General features: G+C 32.8%; 2 protein-coding genes across 2 annotated transcripts; both read left to right on the top strand.

Annotated features, from left to right (window-relative positions):
* The first annotated feature begins 986 nt into the window (after positions 1–986).
* Positions 987–2,855, top strand: LOC109159697 (40S ribosomal protein S21). The gene is made up of 4 exons (XM_019307788.1): positions 987–1,097; positions 1,822–1,919; positions 2,096–2,228; positions 2,505–2,855. The coding sequence occupies exons 2-4, from the start codon at positions 1,870–1,872 to the stop codon at positions 2,568–2,570; spliced, it is 249 nt and encodes an 82-aa protein (XP_019163333.1). The 5' UTR covers positions 987–1,097; positions 1,822–1,869; the 3' UTR covers positions 2,571–2,855.
* A 4,698-nt stretch (positions 2,856–7,553) lies between these two features.
* LOC109159889 (subtilisin-like protease SBT5.6) lies at positions 7,554–22,820 on the top strand. The gene is made up of 11 exons (XM_019307998.1): positions 7,554–7,631; positions 8,071–8,266; positions 8,431–8,610; positions 8,992–9,103; positions 9,608–10,166; positions 10,846–10,943; positions 11,513–11,855; positions 12,839–13,052; positions 13,381–13,670; positions 20,740–20,823; positions 22,746–22,820. Exons 1-11 carry the CDS (start codon positions 7,554–7,556, stop codon positions 22,818–22,820), a joined length of 2,229 nt encoding a protein of 742 aa, XP_019163543.1.
* The last annotated feature ends 1,360 nt before the right edge of the window (positions 22,821–24,180 follow it).

The raw sequence follows: 24,180 nt of genomic DNA, 5'->3' as shown, positions 1-24,180 counted from the left end.
CAAAATATCTATCAGTCCGTCAAGAAATGAGCATTAAGGAGAAAGGAGAAAGGTGGCGGTTCTGTCCGACAGTGATGTTGGTTGGAGTGGTCTCGAACTGTGCGCCGGAGCTGAAGCTTCTCCTCACCGCTCTCCCGCCGGAGCTAAGCATTAGAAGGTGACAGCTCCTCCTTCTCTTCTCTATTATCAGTGAAATTTATCCCCGTGCCGTGAATCTTGAATAAATATTGATATGGATGAAGACAAAAATGGTTGTCTAATGAGACAGCCATGGCTGTAAAAAAAAAAATCAATTTTTTTGAATTTTTTTTAGATGGCCATGGCTGTCTCAGACAGCCATGGCCATCATTTTTGACAGCGTCGTTGTCAAAAAAAATTCAAAAATTTTGAATTTTTTTTACACGGCCATGGCTATCTCAGATAGCCATGGCCGTCTTTTAGGACAGCTATGGCTGCCGGGTAGCCACGGCCATCATTTTTGACAGCCGTGGTTGGCGCCGGATAGCCATGGCTGTCCTTGAATGAGTACAGCCACTTTACCGCGGTGGTGGTATGAAGAGTTAAAAAATAATAATAATAATAATAATAATAATAATAATTAAAAAGAGACACATGTCACCATTAGAAGACACTAACCTGCTAAACAGGTAACTTTGGACCTAATTGAACTTTTTTACAAGTTTAGGGGATTGAAATTGAGTTTTTTTTTACTTAGGGGACTCAATTGCAGTATCCGCTTGACTTAGGGGGCTAATTTGACACTTTTTCCTTACTTCTTTTATAAGATTAAAGGCCTATTGGCTATTTCACCATTTGTTATATATATAAAGATTTACTTTACTGTATTTAGATTTTTAAATATTTTAAATTACAAATCAAACGTTTTTTAAAGTAAAAATTAAAATTAAAAATAAAAAAATAAAATTTGAGAATGTCTCGCCCAAGTCAAAAAAGATTCGGGGTCATTTTAGTCCATAAACCTTCTGATTCAGCCCCTAGGGTTTTGGTTGTGCGACGAATATAAGCCAACCTAACGGCTAACGCCTCTGCTCTTTCTTCTCGGTCGCAGCTTCGCCATCTTCTCGCTCCCATTTTTGGTACTTTCTCTCTCTATATTTTACATATATTCTCCTTTGTGATTGTTGTTCTTTATTTCTTCAAGTATATAATTGCGCAGTCAATTTTTATCAAATGGCGATTTACTAGTTGTGTTGTATGTGCTTTTCATTTGCGGTTTTGATTCAAGGCATAACAATCTGATTTATATTCGCTCATTACTTACCGGTTAATCACTGAATTAACTAAAATATTTCGTTTTGAGCATGTTTTGGAATTTTCTCCTTTGATTATTTTGTTGAATTTCCCCAATTGTGATTGTGAAAGATGCAGCCATACTAAACAATGCTCAATAAGCTAGTTAGAGGTTTTCTATTTTCTGAATGCATAGGTTTTTGTGATTAGTTCGCTTTGGTGAAAAGGACAATTTACTGTTAGTGGTTAACTTGAAATTAGTAAATTGGTTATGTTAAAAGTAGGTTCTTAGAAAAGATGTGTAATAAAAAGCTTAAGTTTTGGATTGTGCAGTTCAAGAACTTAAAAGCTTTTGCTTTTGCAGGAATTTGCACTTTGATTATGTATATTGGGTAGGAAATATAGCAATAACCATGAAAATTGAGGAAAATGTGGAATCTGTTGTATTAGTGCATCAGATTTGTATTTATATCAAAGTAAATTATCTGTAACTGAATTCCAACTCCTTAGTTAGAAGGGGAATACTTGTTTGCTCTTCTACTAACAGTAACTGTTTGTTGCTGTACTCAGGTGCTTTAACATTGTACATTTTTGCTAGTATCAAATCACTTTGCTAAGATGCAGAACGACGAGGGACAAAATATGGATCTGTACATTCCGAGGAAGTGGTATTTATCTCTAGGACCTCTTTATGATCGGATTGAGATGTTCTGTTTTGACTGACATATCATGATATCAAACATATGGAAAGATAAGAAAATGTTGGGGGGGGGGGGGGGTGGGAGGATATGTTGTTGCTGATTATGTTATGTGCACGAGTTAACAATATTTTGTGTTGATGCAGCTCGGCCACAAATAGGCTGATCACTTCTAAGGATCATGCATCTGTCCAGATTAATGTTGGTCATTTGAATGAGAATGGTGTATATGATGGAAAGTACACCACCTTTGCTTTGTGTGGATTTATTCGTGCACAGGCAAGTTGATGTTAATTTTTCTTATTCTTTTGTAATTTTATAAATTGAGTGTTACATTAATTTTTTTCTTCAAGTTTGGTTGTCAAATTAATGGTTGGGTGTTTATTGGAACTCTAGTGCTATAATTTATATTAGTTTGGTTCTATAATTCTCTACCCTTGTAAAATTGCTTAGTGGATGAGATATATTATATTGTGCAGTAAGATATGGTGTCTAGTACAACGCTAAACTAACAATTCTAGCCTAATGAAACGCACACTTAATTATGTCTTGCAGGGCGATGCAGATAGTGGTCTTGATAGGCTCTGGCAGAAAAAGAAAGTTGAAGTCCGCCAACAGTGATGTCTTCTGGTGGCTGCGTTTACTGTTGTGCACATTGTGATGTGCGTTTGGTCTGGTTTTACAATGCCGTACACTCTAAATCATATCCTTGATTTTGAAGTATGAGTTTTGCACAAATATTTGTTGTCTTGTGTTAGAGTCTACTTTAAACTGTAATGCAAACTTTGAATCCTTTGAATTATGAAAACCATGATCTGCTCTCTCTGTTTTCAAGTTCTATGGTGGCTCTGTTCATCACTATTCGTCTATTCATTTGGTAAACATACATTTCCAGCTTGCTTATTATGGCATATACCAATATTTTCTTTGACCTTCTTATCTTCTTAGGGACATATCAATATTCTCTTGATTCCCAAAAGCTAAGGTTTTCCTTGTCACACAAAATAAATAATAAGACCCCTATCTTTTTTAAGTCTAAAGCCTTTTAAAAGGCCTTATAAGTTATAACTCTTATCGAAAATCTGTCTGTTTGTAAAGCCTAACTCCTTTAGTCCTTTGTGAAGTCGACCACCCAATTCCCCCTCAAGTTCATGATAGGGTGGAATGGCCTTGTCTCCGTGCTATTATGATTCAATTTGGTTATTGTAAGATGGGTGAACCTTATTATGCTTTGTATTTCAAAAAACAAATTTAAGTTTAAGGTTTTTTTTTCTCGTTTAATTAATCTTCTTTTGATTATTTAAAACAAGATTTAATGTTTCAATTATGTTTTTGCATTATTGGAATGACTTGTGCCATTATGGTATTAATATTTTTTTGTATGTAATTCTTTAATGGTACAATTGTATATTACTTTACAAATATTGTATTATTATTTTTTTATCAGATAAAATTGTTCTTACATCATTGTTAGACCTGTACAATCTAACTATAAAGTTGTTGAGTAGAAATACAATACACTGGACTCTAAAATGGTAAGATTATTTTTTAAATAATTGACAATGTTGACATCTCATCGGCTCCAATTGAACAAAGTTATACATTCTTCTTAGAATTTCATCAATGAATGAAAACTTTTGAAGAAATTTGTAAGTTAATTTTTACTATATTATTATAACAATATCTATTGTAATCATATATTTCAAATTATTTATTACAATGTTGACTGCCTAGGAGGCCGAAATCGCCTAGGCGCGATTTTTGCAACATTGATTTGTTATCCTCCTCTATTGACAACAATAGCAACAATTGACAAACTCTCAACAAAAGAGTTTGTCTCAACAATGAATGGAAAAAAAAAAAAATCAATGTCTTCATTGTTGTGGATGAAAAGCAACTACCCCACTTTATTACTCTTATTAAATTATATTATTAAATAAATTAGCTACAACAAAAAACAATACATATGTATTTAATTAATTTAGAATTCGATGTCTATAATGGTAATAATGCTTGAAGAAAAAAAAAATTATTCATTATAAAACAATTTAAAAAGTAAGAAAAAATCATTTTAAGAAAAAATATATATATAATTTTTACAATTCTTGAATTATTTATTATTTTTAAAAACTATTATAATAAAATCATAAACTTAATATTAAGTATCAATGTTAGTTACTTATTTTCGCATATCATCAATATAAAAACTAGTTAGTTATTATATATTTGAAAGTGGTCATGGAAGCCGTTATTAAGTTTACTTCAAATATCGACCATTCACCATTCGATCTAATCCTAAATATATATAATTTTTAGTTTGTTATGCCGCCTAAACAAAGAAAGCATGCACTGATGACATGGCCAAAACAAATAAATTTTGGAATGAAAATTTATTGTGGTTTTATTAATTAGAGAAATTTTTATTTTAAGCAAATTCTATTAAGCTGGATCAATATTTTGATAAATATATTAGGCTCAAACAAATGAGTACGAAGCGGACCTGATTTGAAAGATAAGATGACTCGACTCGAGACAAGGGAGGCAGGCAACTGGCCTTGCGATCGGCCCAAGGTGGACAGACCCGAATCGACGTGCAAAGCAAATCATTTGGATAGGGGTTGTTGAATTTTCCGTAAATATATATATTTTTTTTTGAAGAAATGAAAAAAAAAAGTATTTTTTATACATTTTTCTAATATAAAAATACAGACCAAGAAATAAATTACTAGAGAAATGAAAACTGACAAAATTGAAATTATATATACATCTTAATAATACGGAGTATATAAAAAATTTTATGAGTCACGTTGGGCGGTTTTGATTAATTTAAAATTAAATTATTCTACAGGAAAATTCTATTTTAACCCTGATTACTTTGTTTACAAACTCAGATAAAAAAAAAAAATTAACTTTTTTCCATTTGATTCGTTATTGGTCTTTATTTAATTAGTCACGAGTACGAGCTCCCAGCAATTGTAGTTAAGGAAAATTTCAGCAGTCTTATTCAAAAAAAAAAAAAAAAATCATTTAAGCAAACCTTTTAACTAACTGTGAATTTAAAAAATTAAAAATAAAAATGGTCTAAGGAAGTTAGGATATATATGCAGGAGCTGTTTTCATGTCTACATTAGCATGCAACTATTTCAAACATCACCAAAAGAAATCTCCAATTTCAACTCATTAAATCTGTTTATAAAATCCTATGATTTTATAATAATTGAAAAAAAAATCAGTATTTTTTTAAAATTGTGTAGCATGCATAATGTAATACACATTTTTGCATGAAATAAAGTAATCAAACCATTTTTAGAGTTCTACTACATGTACTCTCAAATTCTACATCTTCACTATTACTCCATGATATGGCAAACAATGATAGGATATTTTCATCATGTGAGTCCCAAAAAAAGTGACTACAAAGATTTGTGAGAGGAGTAAAAACTGAGAGTAAAAAGTGGGAGTACATGTAATATTTTTCTTTTTTGTGTTTGATTTATTTAACGATGATTGATTAAAGTTATTTTTAAGTGTATTATTAGTATATAAAATTTATATATTTAGAAACTACATTAAAATATAACACATAAAGTAATAACATAACAAAATTGTATATATTATCAACTCTTTAAGCCTTATATATAATACTTTGTAGCATATATATATATATATACTTTATAAAAACTATAATAGGCAATTTGCAGGAATTGAAGTGTCATTACATAGTAAAATTGTAGACATAATCAATACTTTAAATCTTATATATAATATATACTTTATAGCATCAATATAATACTTTATAGCAAAATTATAATAGACATTTTGTAGGAAATAATAGAGTTAATTCCACCAGAGGTCCATTGTCTTTGGTAGCAATTCTAAATTAATTAGTCACAGACTATCATTTTTGTCATTTAACATCCAAGGCTATTATTTTTGGACACTTGTAATCATTTTCATGACTTTTCCTATTTTTAGTAAGGACATTTTTGTCTATTCATATTTTTCATTTGTTATTTTTCGGTTTCAACCGGCTTAATAGGTTTAGGACGTTACTAAAAAACCGGTTGAAAAATATAGTTATTATTAAAAGACAAATATAATAGTCTGAGATGTTGAATGACAAAAATGGTAGTCTGAGACTAAATTTAGAATTGCAACAAAAGATAAAGGATCTCTGGTGGAATTAACTCGAAATAATATTATTAAACTCATATACCATAAGACTCAAATTCTATTGACTTGACCTGTGTCACGGACAGAAAAATTTGCCTATTTGTTAATGTTGAATTGTTATCTTCATATAAGAGAATTCTTTCAAAGTCAGTTGCTCTTGTTAAGAAAAAAAATTGAACTTCGTTTCATCTATTCAATTAGACTAGAGGTGCTTAAACTTTGTACACGAATATAAAGTAAAAAATTAATAGCGTTATATTTTAAGATTTTGCTTTACCCTGTTTCAAAACACACAAAAAAAAAAAAAAAAAAATTATTTCACCCCAAACAACTCAAAGATAATGATTTGATACTAAACCATTTGTTGTCACAATAATTATTAAATTAAGCTTAAAATTCAATGACCAAATATCTAACTGCAGAGTATACAAGTAGTCAAATTATATTATGGGCAAGTTGTGTTATTTTTATTTTATTTTATTTTTTAATGTCAGCAATGGTTAGAAATCATTGTCAACCCAGAAAGTCAGGTGGCAAGAATTGACGTATTCTAGTAATCATTTTATTATTAGGTTAAGTTATTATTGGTAAACTAATTTTTTTTTTTTTTTTGTAATTTTTTGTTGTTGGGTGCATCCTAAAAGACCCGGGGCAAGTCTCTCAAACTATCAGGAAGGTTTTTCAATACCTATTGCCTTATTATAAGACTCAAACAATACTACAGAAATAAGATTTTACTTTGTAAAGTATTACTACACTTTTCCAAAAAATCACCATAAATTCTATTTGATTTTTTTTTTTTTTATTCATGGCCTCTATGGTAGTTTTCATAAAAACTTTAACAATTTTTTAAAAGGTGGCATAAACAATTTCTACGTTTGTCTCGAAAAGGGCGCTGAATGAGTGGAATATGATTATCATATTTTGAAGATCATTATAAGTTTGATTCTTGTCAACATCATATCAATTGGTCTTCCTTGTGCGATTTGTACCCCGTCACCCAAACATTGAACCTCCTACAGTAGAAAATGGTATTATTATTATTATTATTAAAAATTAAAAATTTCAGGTTTTTATGTAAAACCCTAGTTAGAAACTATTCCAGGAATTTCTTTTTATTTAATAAATACTTATATATTGGGTAGTGAACTTCAAGTAAAATGGAATACCTTCTACGGTCCGATCCTATAAAGCATTTGGGAGGATGTAAATCGGGGTAATATAAACATGGAAGTTTCTTTGTCATCAATTATAGATTGGACGTACATGCATGCATTTATGAAATAGCTTCTAAATAATCGCATGTTGTAATATACATATAACATATAGACTATTTTATTATTATCCATCCTTTCATCTTTGCATGCGTATACATATAAATAGCAGAGGGTACGTACCAAGACTCATCATTTCAATTCAACAGACAAGAAAATGAGGATTCATTGTTCCATTATTGTTTTGTTTCTTGTCATCCTTAATGTCCTCGCTGCAGATGATCATCAGAGAAAGGTTAATTTCTCATCATCTTTTATCTGTCTTCTGTTTTTTCATGCATGCATGCTTAGGCTCTATTTGTAAACAATCAATATGATTGTTTGATTAATTAGTTTTTTTGTAACAACTTATTGCTCTAAAATGCTAAAATACAAAAACTATTCAAAGACAGCAGCTTTTTGATTAACTTTTTGATAAAGTCATTTTGCGTGTAATCAGCTATCAGCTAATTTACCAAATACTTTTCTACAATCAGTTAATGTTATCAACTAGTTAAACCCACTAACTCAATCAGCTAACAGCTATCAGCTAACATCTATTTACCAAACACCCCATAGTAAATATAATGGACATTTCAATTCAATTCTCAGCTCTCTGATCTGAATGAATGAATGAATGGAGTTGTATTATTTGGTATTTTAATTGGTTTTTTGTTGTTGTTATATATATGCAGGTTTATGTGGTATATCTTGGGGAGCACAGTGGGGGGAAATCTTTCCAAGAAATTGAAGATTTCCATTGCTCATTTATCCTCTCGGTAAAGGGTGGTTCCAGAGAAGAAGCTAGAGCATCTCTAGTTCACAGTTACAAGAACGTCATCAATGGCTTCTCCGCTTTACTTACCCCAGACCAAGCCAACAAGATATCGGGTACGTAGTCTGGGAACTGTTTCAACTAAAAATTTAAACCGATAATGGAACAGTGGTACACTGCATTATTTACTATTTTATATATTTATGTACGAGGTGAGTGATTCAAAATCTATAGTTTTAGTTGTTGGTTTATCATATCAAATTTGGTGTTTAACGTGCAGAAATGGAAGGTGTTATTTCAGTATTTCATAGTGATCCCAGAAGAATAGAGCCTCATACTACTAGATCTTGGGATTTTGTCAACTTACTTGAAGCTGTAAATGGTAATCCAACTGGTCGAGAGGAATTGTTGAGTAAAGCAAAAGGTGGAAAGGGTGTAATTGTTGGTATGATGGACACTGGTAAGTGATTCTTAATTATCATCTTCTTCCGAAATATTGAATTCTCAACCCTAAGTATCCCTACGGGCTACAGATCATGTGAAATTAGGTAAATCACAGTAATTAAGTGGCTTAGTAGATAAGGTTGTGTGGGCTGTCGCTACCTGTTTAAAACTTTCGTTTCTTCTCCCAAATACTGAATACTAAATCACTGAGTTGAGCTTGTGCTGGCTTTAATTAATCTTAATTATTATCTAATTAGTTTGTGGTGGAGTAATAATATAATATCTCTATCATCCCAATTATTAAGTCTCTTTGCTTTTCATTCCTATCATCATCCAATATAATTAGTTAATTTAATTTCTTCTATTAATTTATGTTATATTATATTGTTGATTTTAGGTGTATGGCCAGAGTCTCCAAGTTTCAGTGACAAAGGTATGGAACCAGTTCCTCGTTCATGGAAGGGAATATGCCAAAAAGGTTCTGCCTTTAACTCTTCTCATTGCAATAGGTAATTTAATTATTATTTTCATTTTTTGTATTAATTAACACTTTCTTACCCTCAATTCTCCACCTAACAAATGTTATTTAAAACTTTAATAAAATTATATTTTTGTCCTTCCGTTATACCCGTGATACAAACTTATAGTTCCTGAGTTACGTGTGATCATCTTTAACTTTTAAGTTATGCATGAGGTGACGATTTTAGTTCCCCGGGACTATTTCTACTACAGATTTATTACTTAATAAAGTGACTGATTTGGTTTAAAAGGATTAAAATCACCACTCTGTACATAACTTTTTAAGTAATGCGTGAGGTGACGATTTTAGTTCTTCGGAAACTATTTTTATTACCAATTTATCACTTAATAAAGTGACTGATTTGGTTTAAAAGGACTAAAATCGCTACGCTATACATAACTTAAGCAATGGTTACGCATATGACTCAGGACCTAAGTATGTACCACGAGTATAATTAGAGGACGAAAATGTAATTTTACTAATAAAATAATAGGAAACTAATTGGAGCAAGATACTATCTAAAGAGCTACGAAGCCACCTTCGGGCGTCTCAACCGGACATCAGACTTCCGATCGGCGAGAGACGCCGACGGCCACGGAACTCACACGGCTTCAACCGTGGGCGGCCGGAGAGTCCGTAACGCCGCCGCCCTCGGTGGTTTCGGCAACGGGACGGCCTCCGGCGGCGCGCCGCTCGTGCGCCTCGCAATCTATAAGGTGTGCTGGCCAATTCCCAGCGACCAAAGCAGACGGACGTGCCTGGACGCCGACATTCTTGCGGCGTTCGACCACGCGATCTCCGACGGCGTCGATGTTATCAGCGTCTCCCTGGGCGCCGTAGCCGGAGGGCAGTATTTCACGCGAAGTGGTATAGCCATCGGAGCGTTGCACGCGGTGAAGCGCAACATTGTGGTGGCGTGCAGCGCCGGAAATGCCGGACCGACGCCGTCGACGGTGGGTAATGTGGCGCCTTGGATCATCACGGTGGGGGCAAGCAGTAGCGATCGAGTGTTTTCGTCACCTTTAAAGCTAGGAAACGGCATGATTATTGAGGTATTAATTAGTAGGGAGTATTAGTTTTGATATCTTATACTTACACTTTTGTCTCTATTGTCATCTTATTAACTAACTACTACAAAGTCAAATGATTCTTCCAAAAAAAGGTTGAATCCTCAACCCCATGAACCCGATAGAGCAGCTAAACCATAGAAGAGCCACCCTCATTTTGAGAGGTTGTTCAAACACTGCCCATGACTAACTGAACTGTCCATGCGCGCTACAAAGTCAAATGGTGAAACCACTAGATGGAGACCAGTCTACTTTCTACTGGTTTCCAACAAAAATCAGTTGGTTTATACTAGTTTCCGTTAAAATCAGTAAAAATCTGTACTCTTTTGGCACTAAAACAATAGATTGATGAAAATTGGTACTAAAGTGATAATTGTGTATGAAAATTGGTATAAATTAAATATGTAGATTATTAAAGCTGTCATTTTGCTAATATTTGTGGGATTAAAATTGGTATTTGCTCTAAATTCTTTTCTAATTTCATATTTCTTTGCTCTTAATGTATTAATAATTTTTATTGTCTTTTATCTTTTTTATTGTTATACTACTAAGTTTTTTTTTTGTTTTTTGTTTTTCTAATTTATCATTTATTTAGTTATATGTGTGACATACATTTGACTAATTATTTACATAGAGTATATATGTTTCATTTATTGACTAACAGGGACAAACAATCACTCCCATTAGGAGAGGAAAATTGCTTCCACTAGTCTACGCTGGCAATGTAGAAATTCCGGGAACTACCAATAACATTACAACAGGGTAAAATGCATGCATGCAAATTTCTGTGTTTATTACTTATATATGTACACAACCGGATAGGTTGAAGTGAAAACATATTCTTGTAAAAAATGTGAAATGATATATGTTGAGAGTCAGGTTCCGTGCGGATAGTGCTTCCTGTACAGCTGTGCAGTCATTCACCATTTGATACATGTAAATGCACCACAGTGTTCAGAAATGCACCATTAGGTGTGGTGCGAGCACTACTGAAAATTATTGAATTTCTGTCCATCTGAAAGTGATCTTAAATCAAGTTAAAAGCAAAAAGTGGTCGGAAATAGCAAAAAAGGTTTTTTCGGATACCAAAAATGGTCAGATAAGGCTTTCGATCGACTTCATTTAAGATCACTTTCAGGTGGTTGGAAATTTCATAATTTCCAGTAGTGAATTTGGTGCATTTTCAAACGTGGTGCATTTTCGCATACCTAATGATGAGTCTACACCAGCCGCACGGGAAGCACTGTCGCATTTGAATCAGTATTTATATGTGGAAAGTGGAGGATTATTTAGTGAAATAATGTTGCATGCATGCATATATATATGTGCAGACTGTGTAATAATGGTACCCTTTCAAGAAGGCTTGTAAGGGGAAAAATTGTGGTTTGCCTGAAGAGTAATGGCATATCAGCATCGGTGGAAGTGCAAAGAGCTGGAGGCGCTGCTACCATTGTAGGCAAGCCGTATAATGAAATAGCAGTTGATGCTTTTCTGCATCCTACCACTGTTGTTTTTAGGTACGAGTTAATTTCAATTCTCAAATACATAAATGGCGATAGCAATCCCACGGCAACTCTTCTTCCTGGAGAGACGGTTCTCGGAACCAAGCCCGCCCCTGTCATGGCTCCTTTCACCTCCGTAGGTCCAAGCATCATTGAACCAAACATTCTCAAGGTATGTATATATGTAACACATGCATATCGTTTCGTCTTACACATTTCTATGGTGTCTGACATATAAAGATTCATGAAACGATCTAATAAGCTAGTTGGATTCACTCATTATATCAAGGATGGTTAATGATGTAGTTAGATATTAGAAATGATGACTCAAGAATTGGGACACAGGGTCTGATGAGAGCCCATATCCCGAGATGCGAAAAGATAACCGGTGCAGCCCAAGAAGAATTCGGGACCTGAATAGAGAGCAAAGGCTCTTAGGGCTGGCTTTTGGAGCCGACCCCAGGCTGCTAGCCATCCATTCCTCGGGCCTGTGTCCAGGCCTGGAATGTTGGGTCTTGACTTAGTTGCACGACCCACAGCTCGGACAAGACTTAAGGTGTGTTTGGTTCGCACATAGGAATCGGAATGGGTATCAAATACTTGGTAATGGTAATAGGTTTTGGTGAAAGTATTTAACATGTTTGGTAGTAGGGTGGAATGAGAATGGTTACTAATAGTAGTGCTTGAGAATAAATAAGGAAATAAAACCCTTATTTTATTTTATTTGGGTATGAGTTTTTCAATTAATGGAGTACGTATTCGAAATCCATGGACCATAGTAGTGTTCTAAAAACCTACCAACCAATTAAACAAGAACAATCACTTCCATACACATTCCTATGGGCAAAACCCACCAACCAAACACACCCTTAGTATCATGGCCAACCACGATTAACTTAGGAAGTTTGTTGGACCCATTTACATTGTCTTAGCATTACAAATCATGTTCAATTTCTACAGCATTCTTGTAATATTTATCACTCTTTACCATTTTACTCTTATGTTTTATGCGAGCTAAGTTGATCCGTTTAGTGTCCGGGTTAGTAAAAATCTAAAACTTTAAAAATATATAAACTTAACCATAGTTGTCGTTCAAAAAAATTTCCACAATCATGGCCATACTATTTTTGCCGGAATAATTTGTTTTGGTTGCAGCCGGACATTACTGCTCCTGGACTTAACATATTGGCAGCATGGAGTGAGGTGTCATCTCCGACAGAATTATCATTTGATCGTCGAGTGGTAAAGTACAACATAATATCCGGAACTTCAATGTCTTGCCCACACGTTTCTGCTGTAGCTGCCCTTATTAAGGCCATTCATCCTGATTGGAGCAGTGCAGCCATAAGATCAGCCCTAATGACCACAGGTATATATATTACTTAAAATAAATTTTCAATGCATTAAAAATCAACATTTATTGGTGGTCCACAACATAATTAGCTTAATATCATGACGGGAACTTATAGTAAAAAGTGAGAACCGATTTGACCCTTTCATTTGAATAGATTAACAGTTGAGAGTTGTCAAAAAAAATGTGGTCATTCTATATATTTAATAGTTTGAAATCATTTCAAATGGGATTTTTCTGTCTGGCCAAGATTTGTTCTATAGTAATTATCTTCACTACCCAAAAAAAAAAAGTTTTTCTTGGGTTATTTTGAGCTTATTGTTTTTTATTTTTTTTTTCTTTTTAGCAACTACTAATAATGTGGTGGGGGCACCAATAGTGAATTCAAAGGGATATTTCGCCACGCCGTTTGAATATGGTGCAGGACATATTTTGCCATCAAAAGCAGCAGATCCTGGATTAGTCTATAATGCAACGTACAATGACTATCTTCTCTTCCTATGCAGCAGAGGAATCAACATGGATTCTTCTTTCAAGTGTCCCAAAAAGAAACCATTGGCAAGTAACCTTAACTATCCATCATTATCAATAGCCAACCTCCGAGGATCCATGACAGTTAAAAGAACAGTTACTAATGTTGGAAATAGTAACTCAACATATGTCATCACGGTGACACCCCCACCGGGGTATGTCGTTGTTATTTCTCCAACGACCCTAAAGTTCAGTCGACTAGGGGAAAAGCAAAGTTTTAATGTGACAGTTAGAACTAAAGGTGTTAGAAATGGAAGTAGTGGTTTTGCCTTCGGTTCATACTCATGGAGTGATGGAACTCATGTTGTGAGCAGTCCAATCGCAGTATCATCAACAGGATGATGAGGTATTGTTGGTTCCGCTTGAATAAAGAAACAAAGGGTAATGTGAGCTAGCATAGAGTACTCTTTCATGACATATATTCGATCTTCATGAGAAATTGTTGTGTGATTCAATCAATAATTTTATATATCTATACAATAGTTTCCATATATGATTATCTATATAAGAATAACTAGTATTGCACCCGTGCGATGCACGGGATAAAAATTAAACTAAATTATAAATAACATTTGAAATTAAATATACATACAAATATGCATTATAAAAATCTGTAATATGCATGACAAAAAGATTAGAAACAATAGTAGAAAAAAAAATCAAAAACATTAGAATAATTATATATACTAAATTACAAATTTTTAAAAACTTCGTGATATACAACATTTACAGTTGAAGAAGAATACTCTCCATTCTCACTCAAAACAACCACTTTAAGACCATTTGGATTGTCAACTCTAGACAAAGCCACATACAATTGTCCATGCACAAAAACCGGTTTTTTCAGAAGTAAGCCAACATTTGTAAGACTTTGTCCTTGACTCTTATTTATTGTCATTGCATATGACAACATTAAAGGAAATTGCCTCCTTTGGAACTTAAATGGCAATCTAGGATCAGACGGTGTCAATGACAATCTTGGAATTAAAACTCGTGTACCCATACTACTTCCTGACATCACTTTCGCTTCAACAACATGATCTCCCAATCTAGTAATGACTAATCGCATACCATTGCACAAGCCAAGAGTGTAGTCAATATTGCGCAACAACATAACTGGAGATCCAACTTGCAACATAAGACAATGATTTGGAATACCCGAACATTTCAACGTGTTAAGAAACTCTGTAGTATGTAAACCAGCTAAAGTATCGACACCAGAATCTGATTGACAAACAGAATCAGAACTGAAATAAGTTCTAATAGCTGTCGTATTCAAGCCACTCATGTAATCATTGATTTCATGCACTAAATCCAAAGTTGGAGCCAAAATAGCTCGACCATTAAGAGATTCCATATCAAAATTACCTGAGCAAAATTCCGGGAATGTACTATTTACTATAGCTGATATCGAATCTCCACGTGGCCGCAATACATTTTGTTCCGGAATATTTATTACTGCACACCCATCATTTGGACCACCAATCAAACCATCACCTATACCAGCTATCCACTCCGAAAATGAATTGATATGCTCAGCACTGTCATCATTGCCCAATCTTTGAAGTCGCAAATTCTTAGTCAATCTTAGAACCTTACAATTTTGCCAGAGATATGACGAATTGATGCTTGCTCCAACAATATCTTGTCTTGTTCCCTTAGGAATCACAGGCAGTATTTGTCGAAAATCACCACCAAGAACCACCGTTTTTCCTCCAAATGTCATCTCTGTGCTCAAAGGATTCACAAACCGTAATAAATCTCTCATGGTTCGGTCTAAAGCCTCAAAGCAGTGTTTATGCATCATCGGAGCTTCATCCCAAATAATTAGTTTGGAGTTTATTATTAGATGAGCCAAGTCACTCCCTTGAGAGATGTTACATGTAGAATCTTCAGTTATATTAATAGGTATAGCAAATCGGGAATGAGCAGTTCGACCACCTGGCAAAAGTAGAGAAGCAATACCACTCGAGGCAACAGTTAAGACGATGTGACCCTCAGAACGCAAAGCAGCTGATAGTGTTTTCCAAACAAATGTTTTACCAGTTCCTCCGTACCCATAAACAAAAAATAAACCACCCCCAGCATTCGCAACATCAGTAAGAACTACGTCATAAACATGCCTTTGTTCATCTGTCAATTTCTCTACCAAATTATCATGTTCAACTTTAAGAGCATCACAATCATATGACAATTCTTCATCTAACAACTGATTTCCATGAGAAGATGAGGAACTCATATTTGGCAGAGGCATAGAGGGAAAGCAAGAAATACTTTTTCCAAATACACGTAAAAGCTTTTCAATTTCCACCAAAGCATAGTTTGCCTTTTCTTCGTCTGTGAGGGTTAAACCTAAAAAAGGAAATAAGATTTAAATGTTACTTATATCAGATGATCCAATATAGAACAATCATGTAAATAAAATGTATGTATTTTGGATCTTAAAAAAGATTAAAAAAAAAAACCTGGTTTATCTAGTATTTTCCGTTGGTTGAACTCTGCATCTTCAGCTAAGAATATCCATACTGCATCCCAAACAACTTCTGGTCGAATAAGAACGTTTGAAGTAAGCATAGTAACAAATAGTCTCCTCATAGAAGTTGCAGATGCCCATTTACTTGCTTCATTAATCGCATCAACATATTCCTTGTCATCTGCTAATAAACCACGAGCAAAACATGCATCTCGAAACGAACTATACTGCACCCCCTCAACAATACGAAGATCTTCATAACATGTTGCACCACGAACCAAGTTCAACAAACACCTTAGATAATAAATTTCACCAGAACCTGGAGGGACAAAAAACATACGTCCAATGGCAAACCCCTTACGTCTAAGATGCCACTCTCTAACATCCTTTTTCCAAACAAATTTGTTGGGCATCTGACCGTAAGTTAACTCTTTAGCTTTAGGAAACTTTTTATTAGCTTCAAACCAAGCTAAAAACATACTTTCTCCAACACTCGGGCGACTCAAAATATTATCAACACAATCGTCATCACCATAAACAACTAATTGTTGATTGGGCAAATGGAAACTTAATCTCTCAACTGCAGGAACTCTGAATTGAATGTCAAATCCAAATAAACGCCATGTTCCTTCGCAAGCAGATATGTAACGACAATCATAGAACATAGATATCTCATCTACAATTTGGCCTTTCTCTAAACCATCAGAACTTTTGTAGAAATGAGCTGTAACTCGATCATGCCCCTTGTTGACATACTTAAATAAGTACTTGATAGAACGGGACTGGTTACACCACTCAATATTGATATGTGCTCTATATTTAAGCAACAAATATTTGTTATGTGGTACAACAAATCTGTTATCCAGCTCAATCCCATTTTTCTTAACAAACCTTCCATCTTCTCTTCGTCTATAAATTGGATAACCATCTTGATCAAAATTTGAAAAGTCTACAAACTTCTTTGGAAAATGTTTAGAACAACGACCATTAACCATACACGGAGAATTCTTTTTAAGATGACCACAAGGACCATGAATCATAAACTCCTCAACAACCCTATAATACTCACTATCTACTTCCTGGTCTGGAATTTCAGCTGAAATTATAGTATCAATATTTTGACATAAAGCTCGACCATCTTCTTGGCTCAGAAATACCAATATATGGGCATGCGGAAGTCCTCTTTTTTGGAACTCAACAGTATAAATCACTACATAAATAAGTATTAAAACAGAAATTAAAAATAAGATAAGAATGATTCTGATGTACATGTAGAAAAAGAAAAATACGTACCTGCAGTTACATTACCAAAAACTAATCCAGAACGGATCTCCTTGATCAACGCATCCAATTTCATTTTAAATAACCGACATATGATATCAGGCCGATCAACAGCACTCAAATGTCGCTCTCCCAAATACCTCTCTATTTCAGGCCACTTTGGATTACATGTAAATGTAATAAATAAATTCGGATAACCAATCCATCCACAAATCGCCAAAGCATCTTGATAGTTCTGGATCATATACCTAGCACCTCCAGTAAAGCTAGACGGAAGAATAACTCGTTTACCATGACGACCGGGCTCAATATCACCTCGTGTTAATGCATCAGACAATCCCTGATAAGCTCCACACCTTAAAGATTTCTGATTGGTGCGAATATACAACAATCGACCAGCTTCAACCATCGTGTAACCATCAACCAAAAATTGTTGAAATAATCTCCGAGCATATAAAATTGTTGAAACTTCTGATGAACGCTCATGAATACGGAAAGCAAGATACTCGCGAGGTGAAATACGCTGTCTAGATCCATTTTCAACTACTCGAACAATGTTGAAGCCAATATCCTCCCTGTAACCATCTTCACCATATGGAAATAACAGTGGATACTGTAATGGAAGATAAGCTGGATTGAGCTCACTAATCCTCTTCAACAATCCAGACTTTGTTTCCACCAATATATCTCGCTCACCGAGATGCGCATCCAAGTCCCCAACAATGAGTGCAGCAACTTCAGAAACTGTGGGCAAATTATATGTACGGGCATCTGTGTTACGCTTCCCAATCAACTTCATTTTAACTTCTACTATTGGATTTGATTGGATTGCTTCTTTCGCCATTCGAAATGACTTAACCAAAACATTGCACTCATCTAAAACAGCTTGAATATCAGCAACAATTTGAGGGTGTAAGTCTTGTACATCACTTTCATTCCTTCAAAATTATAAAATTTGCAAAGTAAATTGAATTTAAGAAATTGATAAAAAAAAAATTATAAAAATATAGAAAACAATTAGTATACATACCTGACAGCACTAATTCTATCCATAACTTCATTTGCAGAGTCATGAATATATAACTGTGCGAATTTAGCTGAATTGCCTTCAGTGGGTAATAAACTCCCCATCAAATGGAAATTCTGACCGTTCAAGCGAAAGATTGGTGGAGATGATCCAGAATTTACTTGTTTATCAATTCGACCACCCATTGATGTAAAACTAAACATATTATTGTAAGATCGTATATTCTGCAAGAAATTTTTACTTCTACGATCGCCACTAAAAAACAAATCAGATATCAACTTAGGCGGAGGAAGGATAGGTGCCAACTTAATTTTTCCGTTACCACAACATATAGAATATTTAGGCAAACTATTCACCTTTACACTCTTTAATCTCTCATCATACCAAAACAATGCATCACAATGTTAACACTTAAAAGTCGGATCCCCATTATCTAAATACACACCTACAAAAAAAAAAAAAAATGTTCACAAAAAAATGTACATATATAGATAAATGAACTTTTTGAAAACTTTAAGCTAACAAAGGTATACAATAATTTAACAATTTATATCCAATTAATGGTCATACAATAGATTTTCGCTAATTTTGGATAGGTTGTCTACTTACAATTAATTGTCCTAATTTTAATTCAATATACTAATATAAGAATAAAATAAAGCAATATATTATAATGAAAAAATAGGAAAAAAAACGCAAAAAATACCTGCACCAGTTACATTTGTTTTCCTTTGCCTTGAACCACAAGCAATATTCAATATGATTTTAGAATTATCAACAATGTCGACTGTATGATTACACAACAAACAAATAAAGTCAAAATATAAATTTACCTAACATTTATTATAACATTTAAAAACAAAAAAATTTACCTGCTTCAGTGCTAGTACTACCAATATGCGTATCCAAGCATTCAACATTAGAAGATATTGTAGTATTGATTTGATTGCCTACATTACAGAAAATACATTTTAAAAAATTTAAAAACACAAGATTTAATTTAAAATGTGACAAATTACTGTGTAACTTACAATTTTTTAATACACTCAAGGGCGTATAAAGAGAATTTTCAAAAACCCCCACAAAGCATGATTTCTGTGCATGAAGCCCAAACCGATGGATCCTTCGCGTTCTGATCTGCTCAGGAGTTACACTATCCACATTTTCTAAGAAAAATCCACGATGAAATTGTCAACAATTTATTGATTCCAATAATGAAAAATTTAAAAATATTTTCATATTCATTATATGAAATAGACAAAATCATTACTTGTAACATTATTTAACGTAATATGTAATTGGAAAAAAGCTAAGAGAAAAAGTGTAAAAATGATTTAAAATATATTATTATTACAAAGTCAATGCAAATATCGAGATAACAATTTATAAATACAAATATATTGAAGGCAACTCAAAAAAAAAATCATTAAGAAATAAAAAAAAAAAAAGAATTCACACATTATAACATAAGAATAACAAAAAATCATGACTGAATAGCTTCAAATGTGCATAACACAACACTGAATCAATTATGTTATCAATTTAATCCACCAACTAACACCCTATGCTAATGCTTTAATTTCATCTTTTTGTGTGTTTTTTTCATGACTGAAATTATTTCTTAAAAATTCTTAGTATGTTCAAACAACCTTTTCATGAAGGCTAAATCATAAGATTTCATGTTTGTCCATATCCAGTTCTTGCCTTCTACATCCCACTTCATTAGGTGGCCCATCATTTTCACAAATTATGATTAGGTGGCACATCCCACTGCAAATTATCAAACAGGAAAGTAATGTTCCACGCATCATTATTATTAAGGAATAATAATAATAATAATAATAATAATAATAATAAATAAATAAAAATACTAATAATAATAATATTAATAATAATAATACTAATAATAATAATATTAATACGAATATTAATAATAATAATAATACCAATAACAACAACAACAACAATAATAATAATAATAATAATAATAATAATAATAATAATAATAATAATAATAATAATAATAATAATAATAACATTAATAATAAAAAAAAAAAAAAAAAGTTGGGCCGAAACCCAACTAAATTACCCAACCCAAAACCTACCCAAACCTGCATATCTAACCCGTTATTACCCAACCCAAACAATAACCCCAGAATTCCATCGCTCCTACTCCCTCTCCCTCGCTCTGTCTCCTCCTTCGCCATTCACTAAAAATGTCGCGATTCACCCTCTCCTTCGCGACAACAGTACCTATATCTTCATCCCACCAACGATAAACGATCTACGAAATATAAGCCAACTACCTCTATTCTCTTCAACCCTTCAAGCTTCATCATCTAAACCAAGAAAACCCTAGTCCTAGATGAAATACTCCAAAAATCGAAACCCAGAAATCGGAAGAACTGGAAGCAAATTGTCTACTTTTGAAGCTTAAACTCGATCGGCAGTTTAAGGAAACAATTTCCCCACATGCAGTAAGTTTTAATTTCGATTTTCCCTAAATTAGTTTGATTTATTTATATACTACTGAAACCCTAATTTCTATGTATGCAGATGTACGTAGCTAAGCCCAGAAAGGAGCAAACATTAATCAACAACAAAGAAGCCTAAAAAATACCATCAAATTATATGCAGAAAATATATACGAAAAAGATAAGTTTGCTTTAATTTTTTATACTTCTCATATATATATATATATATATATATATATATATATATATATATATATATATATATATATATATATATATATATATTTTTTTTTTTTTTTTTCTGTTATATAAATTATTTGTACAAAAATCTTTGACTAAGTGTTGATTCGTTTCTTATATATTAATGATATGAACCCTACCTAATTTATTGTAGATAAACAAAACTAAACCTGAGAAGGAGAAAATAATGCGGGTGAAGAAAACCAAGTTAGCAGTACTCTTCAAAACAGAAGGAAAACTACACATCATCAAAGATAAGTATAATTTGCCAATATTACAGTTCTTGTACATTTTTTTTTTCTTTAGCTATATATTTATTAATTCATTTACTTGTTTAGGCATTAATTGATGTGATTTTAAGTATATATATGAAACTTGTATTTATAAACTGTAGTGTAATATAAAATGTTTTCATACCTTTGTTTGAAATTCCATACTTTCTCTTGCAACCAATCGTAGTAGATTTTTCTAACTTTCTCATGTTTGTTTAAGCTTATGCTTTGCATATACAGTTACAGAGAACCTGCAGTTTGAATTGATCTTCCAAGTGTTGGATCTTTATTTATAGTGGCAATAGCATTTGATTACCCTAGCACAACTCTCATGAATACTTGTAAATGATTACTATTTTATAGCCTTTTGTTAGATTTGAATTTCTTTTTTATTGGGAATGTAACAGTGTATTGATTTTATTTTCCCAATATTGTTTAATTTGTTATCAGTTTTTAAGATCAAATTTTGAATTGATCTTTATACATGATTTCCTTTCATTTATCATTTTTAATTGAGGTTACAGATTGAGTAATATCACATTTTTAAATGAGTTTACAAATTCATTATCAAACTCTTGACATATGCCATACATTATACATTTGTTCATTTATAAACTCATTGATTTTTAGTACATATACAAAGTTTGTTAGATTTGAATTTCATTTTGATTTGGAATTTGACAGTGATCAAATTTTTATTTTTTTCTATTAGGCAAATGAGCCTAAAAATGATATATAAACTGTTGTCAAACTATTTGGTCTCAACTATAAATCCCTACCTAAATACTGTCATAATATCTTAAATAATGCAAGTATTTAAATTTGCATTAGGTATAGGCACTTTGATTTCAACAAATAAAAGTGCCTTAATCAAATGCAAATTTCCATGATTTTGTATAATAATTGTTGTCAAGCTATTAGGCTTCAATTGTAAATCCGTAATTAAATCCTTGCATACTATGATTCTGAACTAATACTATTCTTTCACACCAATTTTATTTTTTTTTTCTGTATACTTATAGCTAAAAACTGTTTTTAGATAAACTATTGACTTTGAATGTATAACACATGTACTAACTTTAGTTAAATAAATTGGATTAAATGTTCCACAGATACTATTGATAAAACACTAAGTTAGGAAATCATGACTCCAGCTTAGATTTGTAACTAATGGTCATTAGTGTGACTGAAATCACTCCAGCTTAGATCTGTAACCTTTTGCCATTTTGTGACTGAAATCTATTTACTAATTGAGTAAATTCAGTACTGTATTGTAATTTTATTTGATCATGCCAACTTAACTTATTAATGCTTCTATTTTTACTTCATAAGTTGTATTTTAGAACACACATAGACAACCTTTTTTAAATAAGTAGTCAGATATTGATAGATTATATTTGCAGTTGTTTTCAGATACAAAGAGACTTGGATCTGGATCTGGATCTGAGTATAACAAAAGAGTTGGCATCAAATATCAAGCAAGGCTGAATAAGTAAGTTTATTTTCAAATAATAGAAAAGATTTTACATTTACTTATGATGTTATAACTTCATTAATATGTATTTAATTATCTAATTCCAGATAGAGTTATCAAATGAAGATATAATTCATAAAGCATAATTAAATGAAAAGTTATGTACAACTAAAACCAGCTAATTACCTAGTACTATTTAAACTGGAAATATAAGTGAAATAAACTTGAGGAAAAAAATACAAACCAAAATAAGTAGACATAATATTCATATTGTCATTAGAGTCCAAAAACATAAGACAGAATTGGAAAGTAGTACATAGACTGACCGAATTAGGGAAACATTACAAAACATAGCCTAGAAACCACAAAAGCATTACATTTTAACCAACTTATAGACTTAAATAGTAGGTCTATTATAGTAGAAAGGCAGGTGGACATCATCCATTAGAGACCTCTTCAGTGTGCTCAATATAATAGAAACCGCAATTCCATCACATTTTTTCCAACTTAATAACCGAAGTCTTAAGTCTCTTTGAGTCATCAAACTGATTGAACTCATCAATTAGAGACCTCTTAAGTGTGCTTGCAACATTTCCAGAAGAACCACCTTCATCAAATCCAACCATTTCAAAATCACCAAAGTCATCCAGACCAAATGTATCCTGAAAAAAATTGAATAATACAAAAAGTGTTATTCAATTTTATAAAGAGAGAAAAAGGTTTAAATAGGAAAATAATTAAACCTCATTAGCTTGTTCTGTTGCATCCAAATCACAGTCTATAACCCCACAGTGTTTTGAAACAATGTCAGCTTGTCTACAGAACCCTAACACACCAAATGCAGAGCTGAGACTGTCCACTTGATCTTTCTTCATAGAAATCCTAAATAGTATAGGCATCCCACAAATAGACTGCAACTCAGGTGGGATCCAACCTTTTGCATTCTGGAAAAAAAAAAATTTTAAGGAAATAAACATAGGAACATCTCTAGCATTAACAATCCCAAATTAGAATACAAAAACCATTCTCACCTCAGCATACTTCTCTCTTAGGGATGAAGCTGAAACACCAACCAAATCATAACATTCCTTATCCCAAATGAGCATAGGTGCTTCACATGTACTGTCGGTTACACGAACAACCACCTTATACTTGACAGCCCCATCATGCCAGCTACGGTGACACTTAGAGCAGTACATCAAACCTTCTCTTGGAGTTAGCTTTTTCCCACAGTTAGTTCCCTTACAAGACATGTAATACCAACCATCTGAACTGTCAACATCCATAATCCTAACAGCCACCCAATACTCACATAGCTGTGTAATACCAAAAAAAGAAGTTAGCTAGCAATCTGGTTTTATATATATATATATA

This window comes from Ipomoea nil, unplaced genomic scaffold (genome assembly GCF_001879475.1).
Source record: "Ipomoea nil cultivar Tokyo-kokei standard unplaced genomic scaffold, Asagao_1.1 scaffold2845, whole genome shotgun sequence".
Taxonomy (NCBI): Eukaryota; Viridiplantae; Streptophyta; class Magnoliopsida; order Solanales; family Convolvulaceae; genus Ipomoea; species Ipomoea nil.
This window is presented reverse-complemented; position numbering and strand designations above follow the sequence as displayed.

What these genes read in the sequence shown, in the direction of transcription:
- LOC109159889 (XM_019307998.1), top strand. Translation starts at nt 7,554, where the DNA reads ATGAGGATTCATTGTTCCATTATTGTTTTGTTTCTTGTCATCCTTAAT. An exon ending in CCAAGCCAACAAGATATCGG is followed by an intron (nt 8,267 to 8,430) that starts GTACGTAGTCTG and finishes TTTAACGTGCAG; the next exon opens with AAATGGAAGGTGTTATTTCA. An exon ending in AAACAATTTCCCCACATGCA is followed by an intron (nt 20,824 to 22,745) that starts GTAAGTTTTAAT and finishes AGTTGTTTTCAG; the next exon opens with ATACAAAGAGACTTGGATCT.
- LOC109159697 (XM_019307788.1), top strand. Translation starts at nt 1,870, where the DNA reads ATGCAGAACGACGAGGGACAAAATATGGATCTGTACATTCCGAGGAAG. An exon ending in CTGTACATTCCGAGGAAGTG is followed by an intron (nt 1,920 to 2,095) that starts GTATTTATCTCT and finishes GTGTTGATGCAG; the next exon opens with CTCGGCCACAAATAGGCTGA. An exon ending in GTGGATTTATTCGTGCACAG is followed by an intron (nt 2,229 to 2,504) that starts GCAAGTTGATGT and finishes TATGTCTTGCAG; the next exon opens with GGCGATGCAGATAGTGGTCT.